This window comes from Leucoraja erinacea, chromosome 36 (genome assembly GCF_028641065.1).
Source record: "Leucoraja erinacea ecotype New England chromosome 36, Leri_hhj_1, whole genome shotgun sequence".
In the NCBI taxonomy this organism is placed as follows: Eukaryota; Metazoa; Chordata; class Chondrichthyes; order Rajiformes; family Rajidae; genus Leucoraja; species Leucoraja erinaceus.
This window is the reverse complement of record NC_073412.1, coordinates 10246042-10270338: the sequence shown is the minus strand read 5'-3', so window position 1 is coordinate 10270338 and position 24297 is coordinate 10246042. Positions and strand designations below refer to the sequence as shown.

General features: G+C 44.1%; 1 protein-coding gene across 2 annotated transcripts in view; it reads right to left on the bottom strand.

Moving 5' to 3' along the window:
* The window catches only part of trip4 (thyroid hormone receptor interactor 4), a 115836-nt gene that overhangs the window by 59010 nt on the left and 32529 nt on the right, over window positions 1–24297 (bottom strand). The window contains exon 12 of one of the 2 annotated variants that reach the window (XM_055662656.1): window positions 22722–22895. The exons of the other annotated variant lie outside the window; for it this stretch is intronic. Coding sequence (XP_055518631.1) covers window positions 22752–22895 — 144 coding nt within the window. The 3' untranslated portion in view covers window positions 22722–22751. Of the gene's footprint in view, window positions 1–22721; window positions 22896–24297 lie in introns of those variants that run through there. 2 annotated transcript variants of the gene reach the window in all.

Sequence of the window (24297 nt, the reverse complement as noted above, 5' to 3'; positions counted from 1 at the left end):
CTGGGTTGTAAGCTGCCCAAGCAAAATATGAGACGCTGTTCCTCCAATTTGTGTTTGGCCTCACTCTGACAATAGAGGAGGTCAGTCAGTATGGCAATAGGAAAGGAAATTAAAGTGTTTTGCAACCGGGTGATCAGGTAGGCCCAGGCGAAGGAGTTCAGCGAAACAATCTACGTTTAGTCTCGTCGATGTACAAGAGTCCATTACCTTGCATTCAAATCATAATTTTTCCAGAACCTTTGGCCGAAGCACTTGGTGGACTAGCTTGAAACACTAACAAAGTCTTTATGTGAGGCTAAAGCTGACAAACAAGAAAGTAGTACCCAGGGCATCTGGGTGCAGGAGAATGGGGATGAGATGACTGAACTGAAAGACAGATTGCAGTGAAAGAGACATGGAATTTGTGCACAAGCACTAATTTGAAATTGTGTGCACAAGGTAACAGGAAGCCATTGGAAGTCACAGGAGGTTCAATGGCAAAAGCATTCAGATGGTCGGATACCAGATATTAAGTGAATCTAGCCTCTCAGAACATCCGAGCTGCAGCCCTGTAATGGTGGGGTACCAAGCCAGATGCACTGGCATCAAATCCTCAGTATACCCTCTGGTTTCCTGACTTCCATGCTGACACCTTCAGACAACATTGTTGAAGGTTTCCAAACATTGACCTGATTTTCTCTTCCGTCTCTTTGATAGAAACTTGAATTATATTTTTTAAATTCTATGTCCTGTTTTCTTTCTCTTCCCTCTCTCCTTCAATTCCCTTGCCCGTCCAATTCCCTCTCCCCTCGACCTGCCCTGCCATGGGTGACCCTGCCAGGAACACAGCTCCGGAGGGTTTAGCTCTCAGTATCTTAGGCTCACGCAAGTTTTGCCACCACAACAAGGAGGTGACTCTGGGAGAGTATTATCGCCACCTGTACATGTATTGGCACTTGTCCATCCTCCTGGACCCCTTTCCCATCGGCAGTTTGACCACAGTGATCACACTGAAGAGGATGAAGAAGATGGCTCACTGTCAAGGTCCCGAAGATATTTCAGGATAATTAATTCTAGGTCCGCTAATGATGCTCAAGCTCAGTGAACAAATAAAAAAGACCAAACAACGAAGATTCATGTTGGATGGTGTTAGTTAATTTGGTTTCAAAACCCATTCAAGGCCAGAGGTACTTGCAAGTTAATTTTCCATTGTGGTCACCAACCAATTTAAACATTTTTTTCTTTTGATGTCATACAGAGTATGAGCATGGAAACTGACCCTTCAGCCCAACTTGTCCATGTGAACCATATTGGCATTCTAGGCTAGTCTCATTTGCCAGCATTGGGGACGTATATCCCTCCAAACCCTTCCTGTCCATATGTTTTTTGAAAGTTAATTATATCCACTTCTACAGTTTCATTCCAAACACGGATATCATGCTCCAGTGAAAAGATTATCCCCGAAGTAAAAAGAAAATCATCTTGGAGGAAAAGTCAACGTATTCCTTGAAAGATTCCATGGCAGAAAGGGAGATAGTATAGTTCTTGTCACCGCAATGCAGCCACCTTGTATATAACAAAGAGGAGAGAGCTCTCCTTTTATCAACCATGCTCCCAGTTCCTTGGTGCTAACTCACAGACTCTGACCATGAGCGGAGAGACAGAGATGAGAGGGAAATGTCAATGTGCAGGCAGCATCATATTTCATATCAAGCATTCAAACGTGGACCCAAGCACACACTGACATACAAAGCAGATTTAAGTGTCATATCTGTCAGTACTTGTCATTGTGTTAGCCTGAAACAGCAAGCTAGGAGGAAGGCTGAGGTGGCTTTCAAATCTGGAATTCGACCAAGGTCTTTTCAGTTCAAGAATTATCTCCCTGCCAGTCAGACACACTTGTCTTATTTCACCTTCACAATGAAAACATGAAGTTGACTTTAATAAAAAACAGGTCCACGCAATTAGTTCTTGAAAGCTGGACTGAAACCAGGATTATGTCTCGTGTGCCCTTCAGTTTAAACGATACAGTCATGTTCTCAGTGAAACGGAAAGTTGGAGGTGAGATTGTGACCAGCAGGTCATGGGCACACGCAACGACAAGAATTTGGATGAAGTGAGCGGAGTGTTCCGTATAACAACATACAAGGTCAGGCATAGTGAGAGCACGATAAAACAAACAGCAACTTACCGTGGTGTTGACAGAAAACAGACAGCTAGAGGTTGTTTTTGTTTCTTGTACACAAAAGGTGAAAAAGAAATATCGGACTTATGCAGGCTATGAAATGTCTTTTAGCTCTGGATGGAGTTCGGCCCAGACGGGTGCAGAAAGGTATCTTCTAGTGGCCAGATATTACTTCCCCTGAATAAAACAGCACTCAATTAAGATTCAAAGTGTAGGAAGGAACTGCAGATGCTAGTTTACATTGAAGATAGGGTTCTTAAAGATAGCAGAGTCAGGGGATATAGGGAGAAGGCAGGAACGGGGTATTGATTGTGGATGATCAGCCATGATCACATTGAATGGCGGTGCTGGCTCGACGGGCCTACTCCTGCGCCTATTGTCTATAAGATAGACACAAAATGCCTGAGTAACTCAGCGGGACAGGCAGCATCCCTGGATAGCATGAATGGGTGAAGACTGAAGAAAGGTCTCAACCCGAAACGTCACCTATTCCTTTTTTCCAGATACGCTGCCTGACCCGCTGAGTAACTCCAGCACTTTGTGTCTATCATCAAATAAGATTCTAATTGGAATAAAAGACTGTGTGTGCAGGCACACATGCACAAATGTGTGTAAAATCATACAATCTCTGCACATTCAAAAGGCAAATATCTATAATAGATATTTTTCCAAACCAAAGAGTAGTTTTCATTTTGCTATTTTTTCATATTTTCGAAAGTAGGAGCATAGCAGGCCATCAGATTACATCAATTCTTAGTGCAGACCTATCCGTCTCATTCCCCCACTTGCAGTATTTCCCTGTAATCTGTTCCCGCTCACATGCTCATCAACTCCACCCGGAGACCTCAACCATTCACCTGCACCAGTGGTAATTAACAGTAACCAATTAACCTCACAACCAGCATGCCTTTGGGATATGTCGAAACCCGTAGCAGCCAGGGAAAACCCACAAGGTCACAGGAAAAACATACAAACTCTCAATAGGCAGGATCACAGATCAGAATTGAAAAAGAGTCCCTGAAGCAGTGAGGCAGCAGCTCCACCAGCTATGCCACCATGCCGTCCACAAGATGGGAAATAATGTTTATAAATCTTACAAAGATACATTGACAGAGGCCAATTAACCCACAAACCTGCAAGTCTTTTGGATGAAAGGGGCAAACTGGAGCACCTTGAGGAAACCAACAAGGAGAACATACAGACTACACGGACAGAACACAGATTGAATCCGGGTCTCTGGCACTGTAAGGCATTGGTTCCACTAGCTACGCCACTTGTGCCACCCCTTGGGTAAGAGATAGTGTTGAAACAGGCCCCCTTTGGCTCATCGAGTCCACGCTGACCATCGATCAGCTGTTCAAACTCGTTTTTTCTTACCCTCCTTACTCATACATTAGGGGCACATATTTTTAAAGTGGCCATTTAGTCTACAAACCTGCATGTTTTTGCATGTGGCAGGAAACCAGATCATCAGGAGGAACCACAAGTAATCGCAGGGAGAACATGCAAACTCCACACAGACAGCACTCAGCATCATGGTCAAATTCGGGTCTCTGGCAGAAATTTGTTTTGCTGTCATATGTTATAGACCTGATTATATATATATATGTTTAAGAATTTCATTGTCCTATCAGGGACACATGACAATAAACTCACTTGAACTTGAACTTATAGTACCACCTTTTTAGCGTGGTAAAATATCCCAAGTGCTTTGCGACAGCATTAAGCAGAAATTGGCATAAAGCAATTTTGACCTAAACTTTAGAAACTTGAGAGATACAGCACGGAAACAGGCCCTTCGGCCCTTCCATGCTGACCAGCCATCACCCCATACACTGGCACTATCCTACACACTAGGGACAATTTGCAATTTCACCAAAGTCAATTAACTTACAGCCCTGCACGTCTTTGGACTGCGGAAGGAAACCAGAGCACCCGGAGAAATCCCACGCAGTCACAGGGAGAATGTTCAAACTCCGTAAAGACAACACCTGCGGTCAGATCAAACCTGGATCTCCGTCGCTGGAAGGCAGCAACTCTACCGCTGCGTCACTGTGCTGCCCTTAATCATAAGCTTAATCATAGATGGGCTTTGGAAGAAGAAAGTGAGATTTGGGAAAAGAATTCCAGAGGGTAGGGCTACGACAGCTGGCTCCATGGCTGCTAAGGGCAGAGCAAATAAAATGGAACTGGATCAATAATCTGAACATCAGTACAAAGAAACTTGTGCCAGGGGCTCAAAATAGGGTGAAATAGAGATTTGTGAATTTGTGAGGGTTGCAGGAAAGAGAGATGGCCTGAGATATACCCAGTGAGGAATTGGACATTACAGTTATAATTTCACATTCATGTTGGTTTTACTCATGATAGTGACACCCCAGCCTCAACAGCTTACCTTTTCTTTGCACCGTCTTCCAAATCATTTACATCTTGCATCAGGGAACTCACAAAATTTATAAAATACAAAATACTTTTTAATTCTACATGGTGCCTGAAAAGTAGACTATCATGTTTAAATCCAGGCAATATCCAACAGGGAACATCTTACACATGAGGGTTTCCACCAGAGCTTAAGTGAACAGAGGACCATCTGAGCCATTAACCTCCAGAGACATGAGGACATTATCCAGGCTGGTAGCCTGGGTAGAGTTAAGGGAGTGCATAGTGTAGGAAGGAACTGCAGATGCTGGTTTTAACCGACGATAGACACAAAAAGCTGGAGTAACTCAGCGGGCAGGTAGCATCTCTGGAGAGAAGGAAGAGGTGACGTTTGAGGTCAAGACCCTTCTTCAGACTGAGAGTCAGGGGAAAGGGTAACAAGATATATAGACGGTGATGTAGAGAGATATAGAACAAATGAATAAAAGATATGGAGTGCACCTCTATTAGAGATGCCCCTCTTCCGAGGTGTCTTCTACCCTCCCAGGTGGATGTTGAAGACACCAAGGCAATATTCTTAAGCCAATATCCGAAGGTGTTCTGGCTAACACTTACGGCCTCTCTATTCAGGAAGTAGACTCACACTCAGATGTCCCTGTTGATCAGTATAATCAATGGCATCCTGAGATACCGAGTGGAGAAATGAGGTGCATCTTGCAACTGTTCTTGACATGCTCCGTGAATTGGGACTCACAGTCATAGTTGCATTTAGGATCATTCTAGTTGCAGAGCAGAGTTCTACTTGGCCCAAGGTCTGTGCAGATTCTGTTGAAGGCTTTGAGTACCCAGGGACCCTTACCTCTACAGTTCCTTCCATCTGTATGATGGGTTTGTTTGCGCAAGGCACAGATTTTGATTGCTGATTTCATCAACCAGAACCATGAAAGCAGATTATCTTGGCATTATCTCGTGTTACTGTGGGACCATAGCTTTTTCTATATTAAATATTATAGCAAATGCATTTCAAATGCAATTCATTAAGATTAAAGCACCTTGAGGGATCAAGCTGTATCAAGGTGATCTCATGGGATTCCTCAAGCTTAAGATAATATCACTGGGTTCCCAATGCCAATTTCTGTTCTGCTGAAGGAGACCGTCCGATGGTTTGGTGGGAAGAGGGGTACAATGGTGCTGGAGTTACCAGAGTCCCCTTCAAAGGCTGAGTCCCAAGAGCCAGCACGATCATCCCTAAACACAAGCCAATGCATCTCGCAAGGGCACTATCATCACTGATTTTTCCCCCCCCCCAACATAGACAACTTCAAAATCACCAGACTATTGGACTAGGCCCATTAAATCACGAGTCTGAAACAGAGAAGCATTGTGTGTAATGTTAAAGAGTTCATCTGGCAATCCTTTCACAGCTCAACATCATAAACAAAGGTTTGGGTTAGGAATGCAATGGGTCAATGTTCTCTCACTGCTGAACCAGACAGATGTCCTTACTACTATAGTCAAAAACATTATCCAAAGTAAAAAGGCGACTGAAGAAATTTCTCTCACTTGCTCCAACTTTTTCTGGCTACAGACAGCATTATCTGTACAGCTGTTCAAGTGCATTTTACATATTTACTCAACATCATGAAAAATAGAGAATGCTGCGAATAATCTGAGTCAGGCAGCAGCTATGCAGGGGTTAAAATTAATATTTCAGGTTGATAGCCTTTAGTGTATTTTTTTAATATGTAAAATATGAACTCGAACACCTTCCGAGAAAGGTCAGGAGGTTCAATACAACCTTCAAATTCATTTCCATCACTTATCACACAGACATAACTAGTTATTCATTCTTGCTGAACTGTTTAATAATAACAATATCATGTTAGAGCACAGCTATAACACAAAGTGCTGGAGTAACTCAGTGGGTTAAGCTGCATCTATGGAGGGAATGGATGAGCGACGTTTGGGGTTGGGACCCTCTTCAGTCTGCCTGACTCGCTGAGTTACTCACACTTCACATTTTGTTCAAAGCATCTGCAGCTCCTTGTGTCTCCCTACAAATAATACAATGTTTAATTGTAGCCTAATGAACTACCGTGGTCTAAAAATCCATCAGGCGAGAATGAAATGTTCGGAGAAGGAGAAAGAGGTGCAGCTCACAGACCTTGAACTTGGTGGGACGCAGTAGGAGCCTGGCCAGGATTCACCCCACAGGGCCCAGTCCCTCCACGCACTAGAGTCTCCCAACCCCTGCAGAGTGGTTATTAAGATGGCTGATCCATGGGCGGTTGCTGCTGAGACGCAAGTCGGGGCGTGATCAACCCCGGCTGGGTCGCCTGGGCGAGGGTGTCTGATGCTGTGAGACCCCAAACACCCGATGATCCCAGATCGTATCACTGAGGATGCGTCGCTGCGCATCTAGAAGATGTATATTTTTCACACAGTGATACAGTATGGAAACAGGCCCTTTGGCACAACGAGTCCATGCTGACCATCGATCATGTTCACACTAGTTCTATGTTATACCACTATCTCATCTACACCCTGCACACTAGGGCCAATTTACAGAGGGCAATTACCACACATCTTTGGGATGAGGGAGGCAATTGGAGCACCTGGAGGAAACCCATGCTATCGCAGGGAGAACGTAAAACTCCACACAGACAGCACTCGGGGTTAAGGAGCAATACCGGGTCCATGGCATTGTGAGGCAGCAGCTCTACCTGCTGCATATAAGAAGGCCAACCACAACTTTCCCCAGTAACAATAAATATAGTCTTGCCCACATCCAGAGAACATAAACTGGCAGAGAATCACAATTTTTGACTGCTGACTCCAGACTGCTGTCACTTCATTATACTGGGGAATAGCATTGTAGAACACTGCTGCTCCAGTCATGAGCAAACAATGGACACAAGGAACTGCTGTTGATGGTTAACAAAAAAAGACACAAAGTGCTGGAATAACTCAGCGGGTTAGACAGCATTCCTGGAAGTCATGGATAGGTGACATTTCGGGCCAGAACCATTCTTCAGTTTTAGTTCAGTTCAATTTCAGTTTAGTTTATTGTCACGTCTATTGAGGTACAGTGAAAAGCTTTTATTGCGTGCTAACCAGCCAGCGGAAAGACAATGCATGATTACAATAGAGCCATTCATAGTGAAAAGATACATGATAAGGGAATAACGTTGAGCAAACCATCTGCTTAACTCAATTTTCCAACATTCATAATTCATGCTATGATGACCCTAATTTATTCATTCCACCTCTTCATATCTCCAGTTTCCCTCTTCCCTGACTCTCAAAAGACTGGTCTCTACCCGAAACATCACCTATTCCTTTTCTCCAGCGATGTTGCCTGATCCGCTGAGTTACTCCAGCATTTTGTGTCTATCTTCTATGCTCTGATGATGCAAGGAGTCGTTCCTATTATGAGGTAGATTCCTAGAAGCTGCAGGACTGCAGCAGTTTTTAGGACATTAATGTTGCTTAGCATAGTAATGCTAAATCGGTTCCAAAGTACTGAAATTGCTATTCCTGTATCTCGACTATTAAGATACAGTATAAAAGGGCAAATTACATTTTATACAGCAATTTCTGTTCTCATGTAGACATTTGATTTCCATGCAGTGAGATCTCACCAGCAATGAAAGATTTCACCATTGAAAGTTGGTGGGAGGGTGAGGAAAGCAGTAAAAAATGTTGGCAGAGTTAATGAATGTAGAACAGAGTTGAGAGAAATACTCAGCATCTGCACATAGCGCTGAGGAGGATTTTAGACATGCACATGCAGAAAATAGAGGGATATTGATCATGTGCAAGCAGAAGGAATTAGTTTATGTGTCGGAAGGAACTGCAGATTTAAACCGGTTTAAACCGTAGCACAAAAAGCTGGAGTAACTCAGTGGGATAGGCAGCATTTCTAGAGAGAAGGAATGGGTGACTTTTTGGATCGAGACCTTTATTCAGACTGATGTCAGCGTAGTGGGTGGTACATAGATAAGTTTAATTTGGCTTCACGATTGGCACAGATGTTGTGGGCCTAAAGGCCAGTTCCCGTGCTGCACTGTTTTGCTTTCTAGAGGGCAGTGAGCACCAGCAGGCCTGGCTCGCCCGTCACTGAACCTGTAACTCGCCTGGAGTGGGAAGCCACTGAGCTCGGCTCAGATTCAGATTCAGATTCAGATTCAATTTTAATTGTCATTGTCAGTGTACAGTACAGAGACAACGAAATGCATTTAGCATCTCCCTTGAAGAGCGACAACGCAAACGAAGAATCAGAGATAATACCTTCCACACCTTCAAGGTCGGATGACGGGCAGTCACCCCAGGTACAGAGGTTGAGTAGCGTGCACAGCCGCCGGGAAGAAGCTGGCTCGACTGGACGATTCGGCAATGGAGAGACCTGATGACTCCCGGATGGGCCTTTATGGCCAGCTGCAGATTGGATTTTCAAAATGGTGCCAAATCATGGGTTGTTTTGGTGCATTGTGTATTTAATCGGGGATTGTATCTATAAATGGCAATCATTTTACTGATCTGTTGCAAAAAAAAACATGTCACTGCAGCTTAATACATGTGATAATAAAGGACCTTTGAAAAGGCTGTTGAACGTGGAGAGATGGAGATGGAGCAAGATAGGATGACAAGACCATAAGCATTGCTTTAAGTGGGAGCTTGGCTCCCACTCGCGCATGAGGACCGAGTTTAGAAATACAGTGTGGAAACAGGCCCTTCGGCCCACCGGGTCAGCACAGGAACAGAGGGCCGGTAAGAAGAATCAGAGATCTTACCTTCCACACCTTCAAGGTCGGATACAGGGCACAGAGGCTGAAGGTGGCTGGGCACAGAGAGGGACGATGGCTTGCTGGACAATCCAATATAGAGGTGATGGAGAAATGGGCCAGACAGCCACCTGCAGATTGGATTGGAATGGTGGCAAATATAAGTGCTGTAAGTGTATTAATCGGGGATTGTATCTACCATGCGCAACCATTTTACTGATCAGTTGGTTTATTCCAAAATGGTTCTGCCGCTTAATACATGTGGTAATCCAACCCAACTTTGACAAACACTGTTGATAAGTATTACCATGGAGATGGAGCAAGATAGGATGACAAGCCTTTAAGCTAATCAATGGACCAATACCCCTTTAGTTTAGTTTTAGTTTCAGTTTAAAATACAGTGCCACTCCCCTTCGGTACAGTATATCACTGAAACCACGCATAGACCATGTCCCCGCCCATGTATCACCCTCGGGACAATTCCACCTCCATACCAAGTCAATTACACTACAAACTTGATACGTTTCTCTGATTCACCAAACCAAAGATCTTGGAAAAAGTCACAGACAAAGACAAAGAAAGAAATTACAAACTGTAAAGTGCTGTAAGGATGCAACTGTAACGCTGAGTAAACCCTGCCACCCTGGGTTTAACTCAGCAGGTTCTGCAGCACCTCTGTGGTGCTTGCAGCCAGTATTACAAAGAAGTGTGTAATTCCACCAACCCCAACACTTTTGCCAAGCCTTTGCTGGCTCAATGGACCCCACCCAGACAGGCTGAGTTCAAGTTAACATTTCCATTCCTCAGTATATCACTGAAACATGCCCCTTCTCTAGCCCATTTTTAAGTCCTCCACCTCCACCTCCTATTCTCCAAGGCCTTCACAGACAACGCAGGTGATAACATTTCTCTGATTCACCACCTCAGTACTCTTAAAAACGTCAATCAAAGACAAAGAAAGAAATTACAAACATAAGGAACTGCAGATGCTGGAAACCTGAGTAAAACAGAGTGCTGGAGTAACTCAGCGGGTCAGGCAGCACCTCTGGAGCTTGCAGCCAGCACGGAGAAGAAGTGCTAACTCCACTGCTCTGGGCCGGTGTCCCGTCAGTCCATGGCTGTCGGTTAACCCGGCAGGACAGGCCGAGTTGGAGTTAACATTTCTTCTCCTCGCTGGCTATAAGCCTGGGCTGCCATTACTCCGGGCCGGTGTCCCGTCAGTCCAGGGTCACGCCGGACATCTCTGACCGCCGCCGGAGAGGGATGAGACACTTGGGAGGGGACGAGGATGGTCCAGTAGCAATTCAACAGTGCTTGCAGCGCCAGAGACCCGGGATTGAACCTGACTACGGATGAAACGCAGGTATGTATTCATGCAGCAGCACAGCTGCCGAGAATGTTTATCGAGAGTGACCTATGACCTGGGCATGCGTAGTCGGAATACCGAATTCGCTGATATGTACTTTCTCCCCGTGACCACGTGGGTTTTCTCCAGATGCTCCAGTTTCCTCCCACATTCCAAAGATGTGCAGGTTTGTAGGTTAATTGGCTTCTGTAAATTGTCTCTAGTCTGCAGAACAGTACTAGTGTACGGATGCTGGTCGGCGCGGACTCGGTGGGCCGAAGGACCATTGACCGCGCTGTGCCTTTAAAACTAAAACTAAGACATGGAGAGGAAATGCTTCTGGTCCTCCAGTTATGCTGCCTGACCCACTGAGTTTCTCCGTTAATTTGTGTTTTTAAACAGGAATTGTACTCTGGTAAACAAATATATATATTTTTTTTTAATATGCCAAATAAATTTAGTGTTTAGAAGAATCCAGCAATGAATTATGATTCTAATAACTCTCACCTTATAAAAGTCCCAATCCATTTCTCAGTTTCTAACCAAAAGTTGTCAGTTTGACATATTGTACAATGCAGAAAGTCGACCTGCCTGTTTCCTATCAGTCAGCATGCTTTCAACTTGTCTCCTGTTCCATTTGTCTCTTGAATACTGAGAAACTTTAAATAGTGGGTTTGGGAATGTTATGGCTCAAAAGGTCCTGGGTGTCCTTCTACACAAGTTACTGAAAGCTAAGGAGACACAAGAGACTACAGATGCTGGAATCTGGAGAAACAAGCAATCTGCTGGAACTCAATGGGTTGAGCGGCATCTGTGTGCGTGGTTGGGGGGGGGTTGGGGGGGGGGGGGGGGGGGGGGGGGGGGGGGGGGGGGGGGGGGAGGGGGGTCCTGATGCAGGGCTTCGATCCAAAAAGTTAATGACCCCCTTCCACTCACAGATGATGCTCGGCCAGCCGACTTCCGCCAGCAAATTGTTTGTCATTCCTGAAAACTAACATGGACAAACTGGGATTGATACATTTCTGGACGTTCTCTGGGGTTACAAGGGAAGGAGGTGGAGGGGGAATGTGGGAATAGGGGAGGGAGGGCGATTCAATTATCTTATTGAATAATAGTGCAGGCTCGAGGGGCCAAATGGCATACCCCTCCTTTCTCTACTGGTGTTAATAATCATTCCTATGGAATGGAAATAACTTAAAAATGGATCTGCAGCACAGCTCTCATCTGAAGACCTGTGGGAGGACAGATGCAAGTAGGATAATTTAAAGTCTTCTGAAGCTTTTAATTCCAAACTCATTCATCAGTTTAAAGCTGCAGGAACAGGCTGCCTTCAAAAGGACATGCATCTTTTGCTAGGGCAAGCTAGGTCCAGCAAGTATTAATTGGGGTTACACATTTGCTGCTCATGGGATAATATAACAGCAAATCACTGATATCAATGCAATACAAAAGCACACTGCCTTCCAGACATCATAAATCTAGGGAACTGACTGTTATACAGTAACACAGAAAGTTACAAGTTTTAAATCTGACAATGTGACAGCCCAAGGCAGAACTCTATTTCTTCCCTACTCATCAGTCTCATTCAAAAAGACGACAGAGTGGCATAGCTGGTAGAGCTGCTGCCTCACAAAGCCAGAGACCCAGGTTTGAAACTGACCTCGGGTGCTGTCTGGGTATCGTTTTCACATTCTCCGTGCGACCGCATGGGTTTCCTCCCACATCCCAAAGACGTGGGAGTTCGTAGGCTAATTGGAAGATTTTACAAATATTACATTTTAGAAACGTTTGCTCGAAGGAATACTGTAGATTTTTTCTCCAAGTTCAAAGAAAATTAGATCAATAACAACAATGATTTGCAATTAGTAATAAAATATTCCAAGATACATCACAGAATGTTACAAAATACAACTTTAAATTGATCCACAAAGATTCAATAAGACTGGTTATATTGGTTTAAGGTGAAGGGGGAAATATTTAATAGGAATCAGAGGGGTAACTTTTTCACACAAAGGGTGGTGGATGTATGGAACAAGCTGCCAGAGGAAGTAGTTAAGGCAGGGACTACCCAAACGTTAAAGAAGCAGTTAAACATGTACGTCGATAAGACAGGTTTGGAGGGATATGGGTCAAACGCAGGCAGGTGGGACTAGTATAGCTGGGACATGTTGGTCTGTGCGGGCTAGTTGGGCCGAAGGACCTGTTTGACTCTTTGCCTGGTGAGGGTCCATGGAACCTTTTAAGAGGATAAGTGGTAGAACAGCAAAGTAATTCAGGGGTTAAATATCCGTACAGAGGCTAGGCAGATGCCGGGCCTGAATACCAACTCCATCAGAATAAGCCAAAACAACTCCCAGACAAGAAAACATTTTCTTTTCATGGTATCTGTATATTGAGCACAATGCCTAAATCTACTATCAAGACTCCTAGATGCCCCAGAACTGAGTAGGCAGTTAAAAAACAAGTCACAATAGGCTAGACCAAATACGTATGGCCAATTTCTTCCCCCAGGATATTATTTTTTTTAAGAGAGATACAGCACGGAAATAGGCCCTTTGGCTCACCGAGTCCGCGCTGACCAGCGATCACCCCGTACCCTAACACTATCCTACACACTAGGGACAATTTACAATTTTTACCGAAGCCAATTAACGTACAAACCTGTATGTCTTTGGAGTGTGGGAGGAAACCAGAGCACCCGGAGAAAACCCACGTAGTCGCAGGGAGAACACACAAACTCCGTGCAGGCGTCATCCATAGTCAGGATCAAACCTGGTCTCTGGTGCTGCAAGGCAGCTGCTCTAACACTACACCACTGTGCCACCCCGTTAGTGAAGCAGCTCCAGTGAAAGATCAGTCACAATTTTAATGGAAGATGGACCAAGCACGAGGGATGAATACATTGCTCCTACTAATTAAATTCTGAGCTTCTGAAGAGTTTCTGTAACAACCCAACGCTAAAAATATTTGTTTTTATGCCAGCCCATTATATTTTAATTTAATGATTTGAATTTAAGCTGCCCAGTCACCTCGATGTGGTTTGCACTCATGTCCGTGGATCAGTGATCCAGAACAACTAATAACTTTGTAATGCAGTAAACTTAGCAACATATATTTGCACAGTAAGATCCAGAACAGATAAATGACTAGTTAAGTAGCCCCTGTCTTGCGGAGTCACTCCAGCATTTTGTGTTTATCTTTGATGTAAACCAGCATCTGCAGTTCCTTCCTACACTCTAGCTAAACCCTTATGGTTTTATATAAGACTAAGATCATTGCAATGTTGGCTGTTTTCCCCGCTTTCAACATGGGAACAGGAGCAGGCCACCAGACCCTTCAATATGGTTGATCTCCATTGATCTATGCTGGCCTCAACTCTTCTTGTTTATTTTGTTTTAGTTTTAGTTTTGAGAAACAGCATGGAAACAGACCCTTTGGCCCACAAGTCCAAGCTGACCATTGATCACACTAGTTCTGTGTTATCCCACTTTCTCATCCACTCTTTACATGTTAGGGGCCAGTTTACAGAGGCTAATTAACCTACAAACCCGCACGTCTTTGGGAAGCGGGTGGAAACCGGAGCACCCAGAGGAAACCCATGTGGTCACATGTAAACTCCACACAGAAAGTACCCAAGGTCAGGATTGTGCCCAGGTCTCTGGCTGTGAGGTAACAGCTCTACCAACAGTGCCACTGAGCCTCCTTCATGAACCAGTTCTCAATAACCATTGATACCTACATTATCTAAGCCCAAAATTTGCATATTCCCTTTCAAGGTGGCATTTAAAAAATATTTGTTGTATTTTGTTTGTAAAAGTATTTGATTTAAAAACTTAATCCTGAAAAATGCCACAACCTATCTAGTGATCATATCCCAGATTTTCCCCCCAAAAACTGTTGAGAAAAACTGAATGCAACAAAATACGACTTCATTTGCAAACATCACAGTGCAGTAATTGTTAACTGTATAATTGACAAGCAACAGACACACAATGTTCTCTCTGCTACAGATACATCAGGATTTGGCATTTCATTTCAACCTTTATCCTCTGAACAAGAACGGCTGGTAACAAATGTTACAACTCACACACTCCTGCAAGATAGCTGAGTGTACAGGTATAGATACTCTAACAGAGTCTTGGAGAAAAGCAACATATTGATGTTTAATTAACTCAGTCTGAAGAAGGGTCTCGACCCAAAACGTCACTCGTTCGTTCCCTCCAGAGATGCTGCCTGTCCTGCTGAGTTACTCCAGCATTTTTTGTCTATCTTCGGTTTAAAGCAGCATCTGCAGATCCTTCCTACACATTTTGATACAGCTTAAAGCAGCTGCCCTTTCATCAAATTCACGATACAATACTACTCTTTACTGAGCGGCAGTATGAGAATTTATTTTTGTGTTAGCAGCTGTCTTGCATACAAAATGTATGTAAAACAATGCAACTCACCATCAGCGCAGGTCTGAAGCCGCCTTTGCTGTTGTAGCCGTAGAGTAAGCAACATTCACAGCCTTAAAGCTAATACCTATTCCCATCACTGCCAGAACACTTTTGCAATGGCAGGAAATTTATAACGCGACCAGCTGGTGATGAGCTGAGACTGATTCATCAGATGTTTCGATTTCCATTTTCAGGAATGAGACATTACATCTTCGTTCACTTATACTAACTCTTTTATAACTCCTTTGTTGCACATGACTTTGTAAACCAACTGATGGATCTAATCTGCCTCATTCCTTCCTTTCGACTTCGGAGATACAGCACGATCACCAGGGGCGCCGGGGAGATGGCTGCCCTGCCAGCAGTCTGTTCGTATTTTCTTTCTTTTTGTTATACTTTAGTTTGATAAAAGTTTGTTTTAATGTTCTTTGGTTTGTTTTATGTGGGGGCTGGGGGGAGCGGATCGGGGGAATCTTTTTTTCCCAATTTTCGGATCACATTCTCCCGGCTCTCCGCTGGAAGCCTCCTCGGACGGTCTTGAGCCCCACCGCGGGGCGCGGACTTAACATCGGAGCTGATCCCTTGCCTGGGATCGCTCCCACTGCAACCACCGCGGACTTTAACATCAAGAGCTCGCAGTCAGGAGAGGCTAGTCGGGAAGCTCCAACGTCACGGAAGGTTCTACCAGCCCCGATGCGAGGTTCGATGGCCCGGCGATGTGGGAGCTTGATCGCCTCGACGCGGAGGGTTTGAACACCACCAGCTACGGGTCAAGATAGTCCCGTCAACGGGGGCTCGAGACCCACGACCGAGGAAGAACAAAAGGAAGGTACACAAAAATGCTGGAGAAACTTAGCGGGTGCAGCAGCATATATGGAGCGAAGGAAATAGACAACGTTTCGGGCCGAAACCCTTCATCAGACCCAAAAGGAAGAGACTTTTAATTTATTTCACCTTCCATCACAGTGAGGAATGTGTAGGAGTCACTGTGGTGAATGTTCATGTTAAAATGTGTTTTTTTGAGTGATCTGTTGCTTTTAATTGTATGACCGACTTGGCAAATGAAATTCCTCGTATGTGCATACATGCTTGGCGAATAAAGTGTGATTCTGATTCTGATTCTGATTCTGAAACAGGCCCAGTCGGTCCAGTCGTGCCAACCAACAATTAGGCCGTACACTAGCACTATCTTAAACACTGGGGACAATTTAACCTACAAACCGGCGCGTCTTTGGAGAGTGGGAGGAAACCGGAGTACCCGAAGAAAACCCACATGGTCTCATGGAGAACGTACAAACTCTGTACAGAGAGCATGTGTAGTCAGGATCGAACCCGGGTCGCTGGCTCTGTAGGGCAGCAACTCTACCGCTGAGTTACTATGCCACCCATCACATCCCAGCTACACTTCACCTTATTCCTTCAACTTTCAGCATATCATTAGCTCCATCACACTCTCGAATTTCCTGTTTTACTTTCAGCCTTGTGAACTTGTTGCGGGTCACGAGCCGGGTTATGTAACAAAATCTCCAATTTCAACCTCAATAAAATTACATTTCAATTCTCAGACGCTTGAAACAAGCCGACATTCTTGCCCATGCATTATTCAGACAGTCACCACTGAGCAAAACTTCCAGGCATTCAATTAGTAAACCGAGCAGTTCTTGGATGCATTGTACTGCCCTTCTAACACTGGGCTGCAGATGTACTGGAATAATGTGACAAGATGCAGGGGGAAGGCAGAGCTGAACTCATGTTCACGTCTCCTGCAATTTGCACTGAACTCAAAGCATTTGCAGAGACCAGGCTTTGAGCAGCACATAAAGTACATTGCAACCCCTACCACCATTCAAAGTACACAGCCAGGAGATGGTAAATATCTAGGAGTGGGTTCCACAGGTGTTACTTAAACATGAGGAAAAGCACTGTTGCAACCCACAAGTTGCAGCTCCACAATAGCAATCTGCTACAAAGAGGCTGGTGCCCTTAGCTTACAACCCTACAGTATTAACAGTGAATTCTACAATTTTAGGTAACACTCTTTTTCCTCTTTTTCTTCGATCGTGATGTGCACACATTTCTCCCCCTTTCCCATCCGCATATCCTCTCCTACCTATATCCCTCCCTCCGGCTTTACATTTCACTCCTCTCCTCATCTGACAACATTTTGTTCTCCTTTCAATCTCTACACTTTGTCCACCTATCTGGCAATCAATCCCCTCCCCCTGCCCCCTAACTTGCCTGCATCCAGCTTGCTCCCACCCCTACTACAATCAGTCTGAAGAATGGTCCAAACCCAAAGCGTCACCTTCCCATGTCCTCCAGAGCTGCTGAGGTACTCCAACACTTTGTCACGTTCCCTTAATCTATTGATTTAGTTTTCAGGATCCATCAGCAATTGAACACTTTATTTTTAACGCTGGAGATTTGTTGATACAGATTTTCATTGAGGCAGGTTGTTGGTGCCCTCTACAGGTGGATGAAAGATACAACGTGGGAAGGAAAATTAACTCAGAAGCAACTCTCAGACTAAGACTCGTCTGCATGAAACAAAATGGAAACTGGTGAGCAAAGCCAAAAAAAGAAAATAGGAGCCCATTATCTCTTCACTATGTGACATTAACCCATGAAGACTTGATGCTACCATTTGCAGATGGTAACTGGAAGAATTGTATTCCCATCCATCCCGCAGGGATCCATGTGCAAGGAACTGCAGATGCTGGAAAATTGAAGGTAGACAAAAATGCTGGAGAAACTCAGCAGGTGAGGCAGCATCTATGGAGCGAAGGAAATAGGCAACGTTTCGGGCCGAAACTCTTCTTCAGACTGATCAAGGGTTTCGGCCCGAAACTTTGCCTATTTCCTTTGCTCCATAGATGCTGCCTCACCCGCTGAGTTTCACCAGCATTTTTGTCTACCTAGGGTTCCATGTAGTTTAATTTGGTTTAGTTTAGAGATACAGCATGGAAACAGGCCCTTCGACCCGTCGAGTCCACAGCAACCAGTGATCTTCGCACATTAACACTACCCTACGCACACTAGGGACATTTTTTTTTTACATTATACCATCCAATTAACCTACAAACCTGTACAACTTTGGAGTGTGGGAGGAAACCTTTGAGCTTGTAGAAAATCCACGCAGGTCACGGGGAGAACGTACAAACTCCGTACAGACAGCACCCGTAGTCAGGATCGAATCCGGGTCTCTGGCGCTGTAAGGCAGCAACTCTATCGCCACGGCAACATGCTGCCCCATCGTACTATTCTCATTTTATAGAAATTACAAGCCCAACGAGAAAACCACTGCAGGAATTAGAATTGTTCTTGGTGCTTTTGGATCAAGTTTAGGGACAAATGTACCCTAAGACCAGGTTGTTGAAGAAATCTACCCCAAGATAAAGTTGTGTAGGAAGTAACTGCAGATGCTGGTTTACGATACGACAGAACTTTATTTATTCCAGAAGGAAAATTGATCTGCCAACAGTCATAAAACACAAAATACATGATACATGAAATTAAAGTGACGAGTGGAAAGGATTGGGGATGTGCAAAGATTGGGGGGGGAAGGGGAGTCAGTTTCCCCTTGCATTGGCAGTAAACTAACACTATGGAGATGGAATAGGTCTCAATCTTTCCTCGTTGCATTATAATAAACTTCAGTTTGCTTTCCATCCTTGTCACAACATCGATGCATTTTGAACATTAGTCACAAATGACTGTCCTCTGCAAACATGGTTAAATGTCCTTTCCTTCTCCGGCTCCTGACACAGTTGACTTCAAATTTAAGATAGACAAAAAATGCTGGGGTAGTAACCCAGCGGGTCAGCATCCCTGGATAGAAGGAATGAGTGACGTTTTTGGTCGAGATTCATCTTCAGACTTCTTTTTTATCTCGTGACTTTACATTTAATTGTTTTGCTGGCAGTCTCGGATAAATGTTGTTTTACCCAGTTCCAAGCTGAGCTTCCAGTAATATACATTTCCATCACAGATCCACTCTGTAATACTGTTTGCCCTACATTTGCATCGGCCCATTTGCTGCTTAAACGCTCAGCCATGCTTGCCTGCTCCAGCCTTGGTAATTTACATTCTCTTCATCAATCGCATCGGCCCCCAACAACTGCAGTCTAATCAAAACTCTGCTATTCCGATCTTATTTTGCTCCAAATGCTGGTTATATCACTGCCTTATCTGACCTGCCCACGACCTCCGAGACATTGAATGCAAAACTCCAGCCATTTATCATCCCGTTCTTGTACTCAGGAGTTTCCAACAAGCATATTTTCTACCTTCATAGCAACTCTACTCTCCCCATTACGAGCTTCATTTAAAAAAAAAAAAAAATTCCACTTTTTACACCTTTCTAATTATTATCCTGGGATGATTTCCATATGAAGTAGTGTAGGACATAATAGTTATTTTCAAAGGAATCAAAGCTGACCAGGAACAAAAAGCACAAAGGAGCTGTAGGAACTCAGCGGGTCAGGTAGCATCTGTGGAGAATGACAGGTAATGCTTTGGGACCTATCTTCAGTGATGGAATGGGGAGGAGGGGATCTCATAAAGGGAGGTGAGGATCTGACCAAGATATAGTAAAAGTGTGGAATAAATCTTTATTACATTTGCTTACAAAATACTGAAAGGGCTAAAGATAAAACACCAAGGTATCATAATTAATTAAATTATGTTGATGAAATTAAACCTCTCTTTGGAGCGTGGTAATCCCAAATTGAAAGTTCATAAATTACAGGAGCAGAACTAAGCCATTCGGCCCATCAAGTCTACTCCGCCTTTCAATCATGGCTGATCGATTTTTGTCTCAACCCCATTCTTCTGCCTTCTCCCCACAACCTCCGACACAATGCCTTTTCTTTAATGGCACAGGGCAACAGTTACAAACTCCCTTTATTCTGTGTTATTTGGCACCGAATTTCAGAATGTCTGTTTTGAAAGATTTGTGGGTGAAGATGGTGACCTCCAAATATGACACCAGATTGCCTATTGCTATCAATGAGTGTTGGCTTCAACACAGCCCCCCCTCCCCCCCCAAATATGAACAAACATAAATAATATTTGTTTTGTTTATGCTGCTTTAATGGCCTGGATTGTGTGGAATGATGACAAAGATTATGTGGGTTACCAAATGTGAAGAGAGTGTTCAATTGGACACGGGATAATGTTCAAAGTTCAAGGCTGAAGAAGAGTCTTGACCCAAAACGTCACCTCTTCCTATTCTCCAGAGATGTCGCCTGACCCGCTGAGTTACTCCAGCTGTTTGTGTTTTTCTTTGGCAAAAATCATTCTACTGGTTTAGGCCGCCACTGACTTTGAACGTAGATGAGCTGTGCTTACAAAGGGAAACACTGATGCTTCTTGCACAGCTGCTTTTACTCAGCAAGAGTACACTTGTGCCTTGTGCAGTACCTATCAGCCCTCAGAATAAAAATTCCTCCTGGGCAATGAAAGTACTTTCATACATCTTCTGCTTAAACAGTCCCTCAGGATCGAGGATGACTTGCTTTCACTCCCTTTCTGCAGGCTCCAGGGCGGTTAATGAAGCCAATGTGGAAACTGCAGACTTTCCCCACAGGGGCTACAGCAGATGCCTGACAGCACAGAGAGGCAGGCAGGGAGATGGTGCGCTCCTTCCACAGTCTATACAGTGCTTCTGATGCATGTATACAAGATTCTCAATACCATCCTGCCCACTCCTTAATGGACCAGAAAGGCGTTGCACTTCTTCAAGGAAGCTTTCAGCACACCCTTGAACAATTTTCAGTTTAGTTCAGTTTATTAAGCCCCTGTCCCACTGTACGAGGTAATTCAAAAGTTCTCCCCCGATTCGAACTCGGAGAATGTCCGTAGCGGGACAGTAGGAGTTCATGAATGTCTCGTAGCGGCTTGTACGAGTAAAAAGTAACTATTTTTTTAATCACACGTTTTTTTTTTTACTCGTGTACATTTTTTGCAGGGATGAAAAAACGTCACAAGTTACCGGATGTCCTGAGTACCTACCGTTAGCATTACGAGCCGCTAGGAGACATCCACAAACTCCTACCGACCTGCTACGGACATTCTCCGAGTTCGGATCAGGGGAAAACACGGGAGAACTCTTGAATTACCTCGTACAGTGGAACAGGGGCTTTATCGTCATGTGTACCGGGATATGGTAAAAACCTTTGTTTTACGGGCTATCCAGTCAAATGATAGTACGAGTATAACTATGCACAAGTAAAAGAGTGGAGTGATTACAGTGGTTAATAATATATCTTCTTCTGGGACCAGCACACAAAGGGTCACCATAATCTCTGACACTACATCTATCAAGACCTATTAACCACTCTGCCACCTGAAGAAGGGTTCCAACCCGAAACGTCACCCATCCTTTTTCTCCAGGGATGCTGCCTAATCCGTCGAGTTACTCCAGCACTTCGTGTCTATCTTGGTATAAACCAGCATCTGCAGTTCCTTCCTACACTGTGCCACCACCATGCCCTCCTTACAACAATGTTGCTGGCTGAGGGGTAAATATTGGCTGAGATTTCTTCAAGTATCCCATGGTCTTCATCAAGTAGTGTTGTGGAATCAAGGAGCAGACAGGGACTCCGTTTAATGGTTCATCTAATGATTATAAGCTCAAGGTTCCAGAATCAAAAGCATGATTTGGGGATGAGAAGATAAACAAGGACTAGCAAGTCTGTGAGACATTCCGAGGGCTCTTGTGACAAAGATAATATAAATTATAGATTTTGATACAAATATACTTGTCCCTTACTGTATTGGTATCAGTAGTAGTTTATTATCCTTATGTGCACTGAGATACAGTGGAAAACTGTTTTATGTGTTATCCAGTCAATTCATGCCATATGTGAATACAATCAAACTGTATACAAGTTCAACAAGTAGTGCAAAAAGAAAAAATAAACAGAGTGCAGAAATATAGTGTTACAGCTTGTACAACAGTACAGCAAAGAAAGTGCAGGTAAAAAGGGGGCCACAATGAGGTAGGTTGGAAGATTGTGAATACACAGATTATTAACTGAATTAGTTTATGAGAGGTCTGTTCTGTAGTCTGATAATATCAAAACTATTCTTGAATCCGATTTAGGATTCTGTATCTTCTGCCCGACAGGGGAGGGGAGAAAAGGGAATGACTAGGGTGTAATTGTCCATTAATGGCATGCTCCAGAGGTTCCAAATAGCAGGGCATAAAACAGGAGGTTCTGCTATAAACACACGTTTCAATAACACAGATTGGATATTATGCAGGTGATGAATCAAGGAATATTTGTATTATACAGGCCTAATTGGCTATACGATCGGGAACTAGAGAACCATTTAAAAATTACTTTGGAAATTGGCAAGCAGAAAAAAAACTGTCTCAGATTTAAACAGTGTTGGGGACAAAATGAACTGTTCCTGTGTAACCTCACAATGTAATCAGACAGCGTTATCTCTTAAGAATGCGGCTGCTACTTTAACCGTGGGTGGCCATTGAAATTTCAAGCAAACGCTTCTATCGACATGTGCAATGATACTCTATTAAACAATGTAACAAACAGTCTTTAATATTTTTTACAGTGACAAAATTAAAGTAAATGATCTGGAAAATACATTTATTTTTGAAAATTCTGTGGGGAAAATCACTTTCTGGACCCTAAAGCCCATTCTCCCATTGGCATAATTGTCATAATAATCTGATTTGTTTCCAACACAAGGTTTCTTAGGAACGCAACCAGAACAATCTGTACTGTGATCACGTGGCACACTATATTTGTTGTTCTTACCTGATGAATAAACAGAGTCGTGCAGAGAGAACAAATTAATTCATTTGTACTGTCTGAAGAAATCTTGATGTACAAACTAAATTCCCTGGTAACCAATGGACAATAGGTGCAGGAATAGACCATTCGGCGCTTCGAGCCAGCACCGCCATTCAATATGATCATGGCTGATCATCCAACTCAGTATCCTGTACCCGCTTTCTCTCCATACCCCCTGATCCCTTTAGCCACAAGGGCCACATCTAACTCCCTCTTAAATATAGCCAATGAACTGGCCTCAACTACATTCTGTGGCAGAGAATTCCAGGGATTCACCACTCTCTGTGTTAAAAATGTTTTTCTCATCTCAGTCCTAAAAGATTTCCCCCTCATCCTTAAACTGTGACCCCTTGTTCTGGACTTCCCCAACATCGAGAACAATCTTCCTGCATCTAGCCTGTCCAACCCCTTAAGAATTTTGTAAGTTTATATAAGATCCCCCCTCAATCTTCTAAATTCTAGCGAGTACAAGCCAAGACTATCCAGTTTTTCTTCATATGAAAGTCCTGACATCCCAGGAATCAGTCTGGTGAACCTTCTCTGTACTCCCTCTATGGTAAGAATGTCCTTCCTCAGATTAGGATGTCCAAACCCTTAATAAGCATATGTTTCAATAAGATTCCCTCTCGTCCTTCTAAATTCCAGAGTATACAAGCCCAGCCGCTTCATTCTATCAACATATGACAGTCCTGCCATCCCAGGAATTAACCTGGTGAACCTACACTGCACTCCCTCAATAGCAAGAATTTGTTACCATGGATGTATTTTATAGGTTGAGGACAAATTATTTTGCTTTTCACTTTTCTTAATCAAAGGGGAAAATAAATGATGGAGCAACATTCCACCAGACTGATGCACGGAATGTAAAACAGAACAAACTGTTCCCATCACCATTCACCATGAAACCAACCTTGAAAGTTTCACTTGCCCTTTTACTGGGCTCATTCACTGTAATACTGGGATAAACTATCAAAGGCCTGGAATTGCTAGACGGCACTCCTGTCGGGGCGGCCCAGCTCGAGGGAAACGGCGCTCCCGTCGGGGCTGCCCAGCCCGAGGATGGAACGGTGCTCCGGTGGCTGAGACGGCGTTCTGGTGGCGGTGACCCGAGTCCGGGTTTGGCCGCGGGCCAGTGGACGACGTCGTCGACAGCAGCGTCCGCTGGACTGGAGGGCGGCAGCTTCGACCACCCCGGGCCGCGGTGTCTGAACCGGCCCGTTCGCGGGGTTCGGTGAGCCGCGGGACTGATTTTGCCATCGCCCGGTGGGGTATCGCCTCAGCGCAGAGGGAGAAGAGGAGGGAAGAGACTGCAGCCCTTAAATTTTTGCCTCCATCACAGTGAGGAGGTGCTTGGTGGACTCACTGT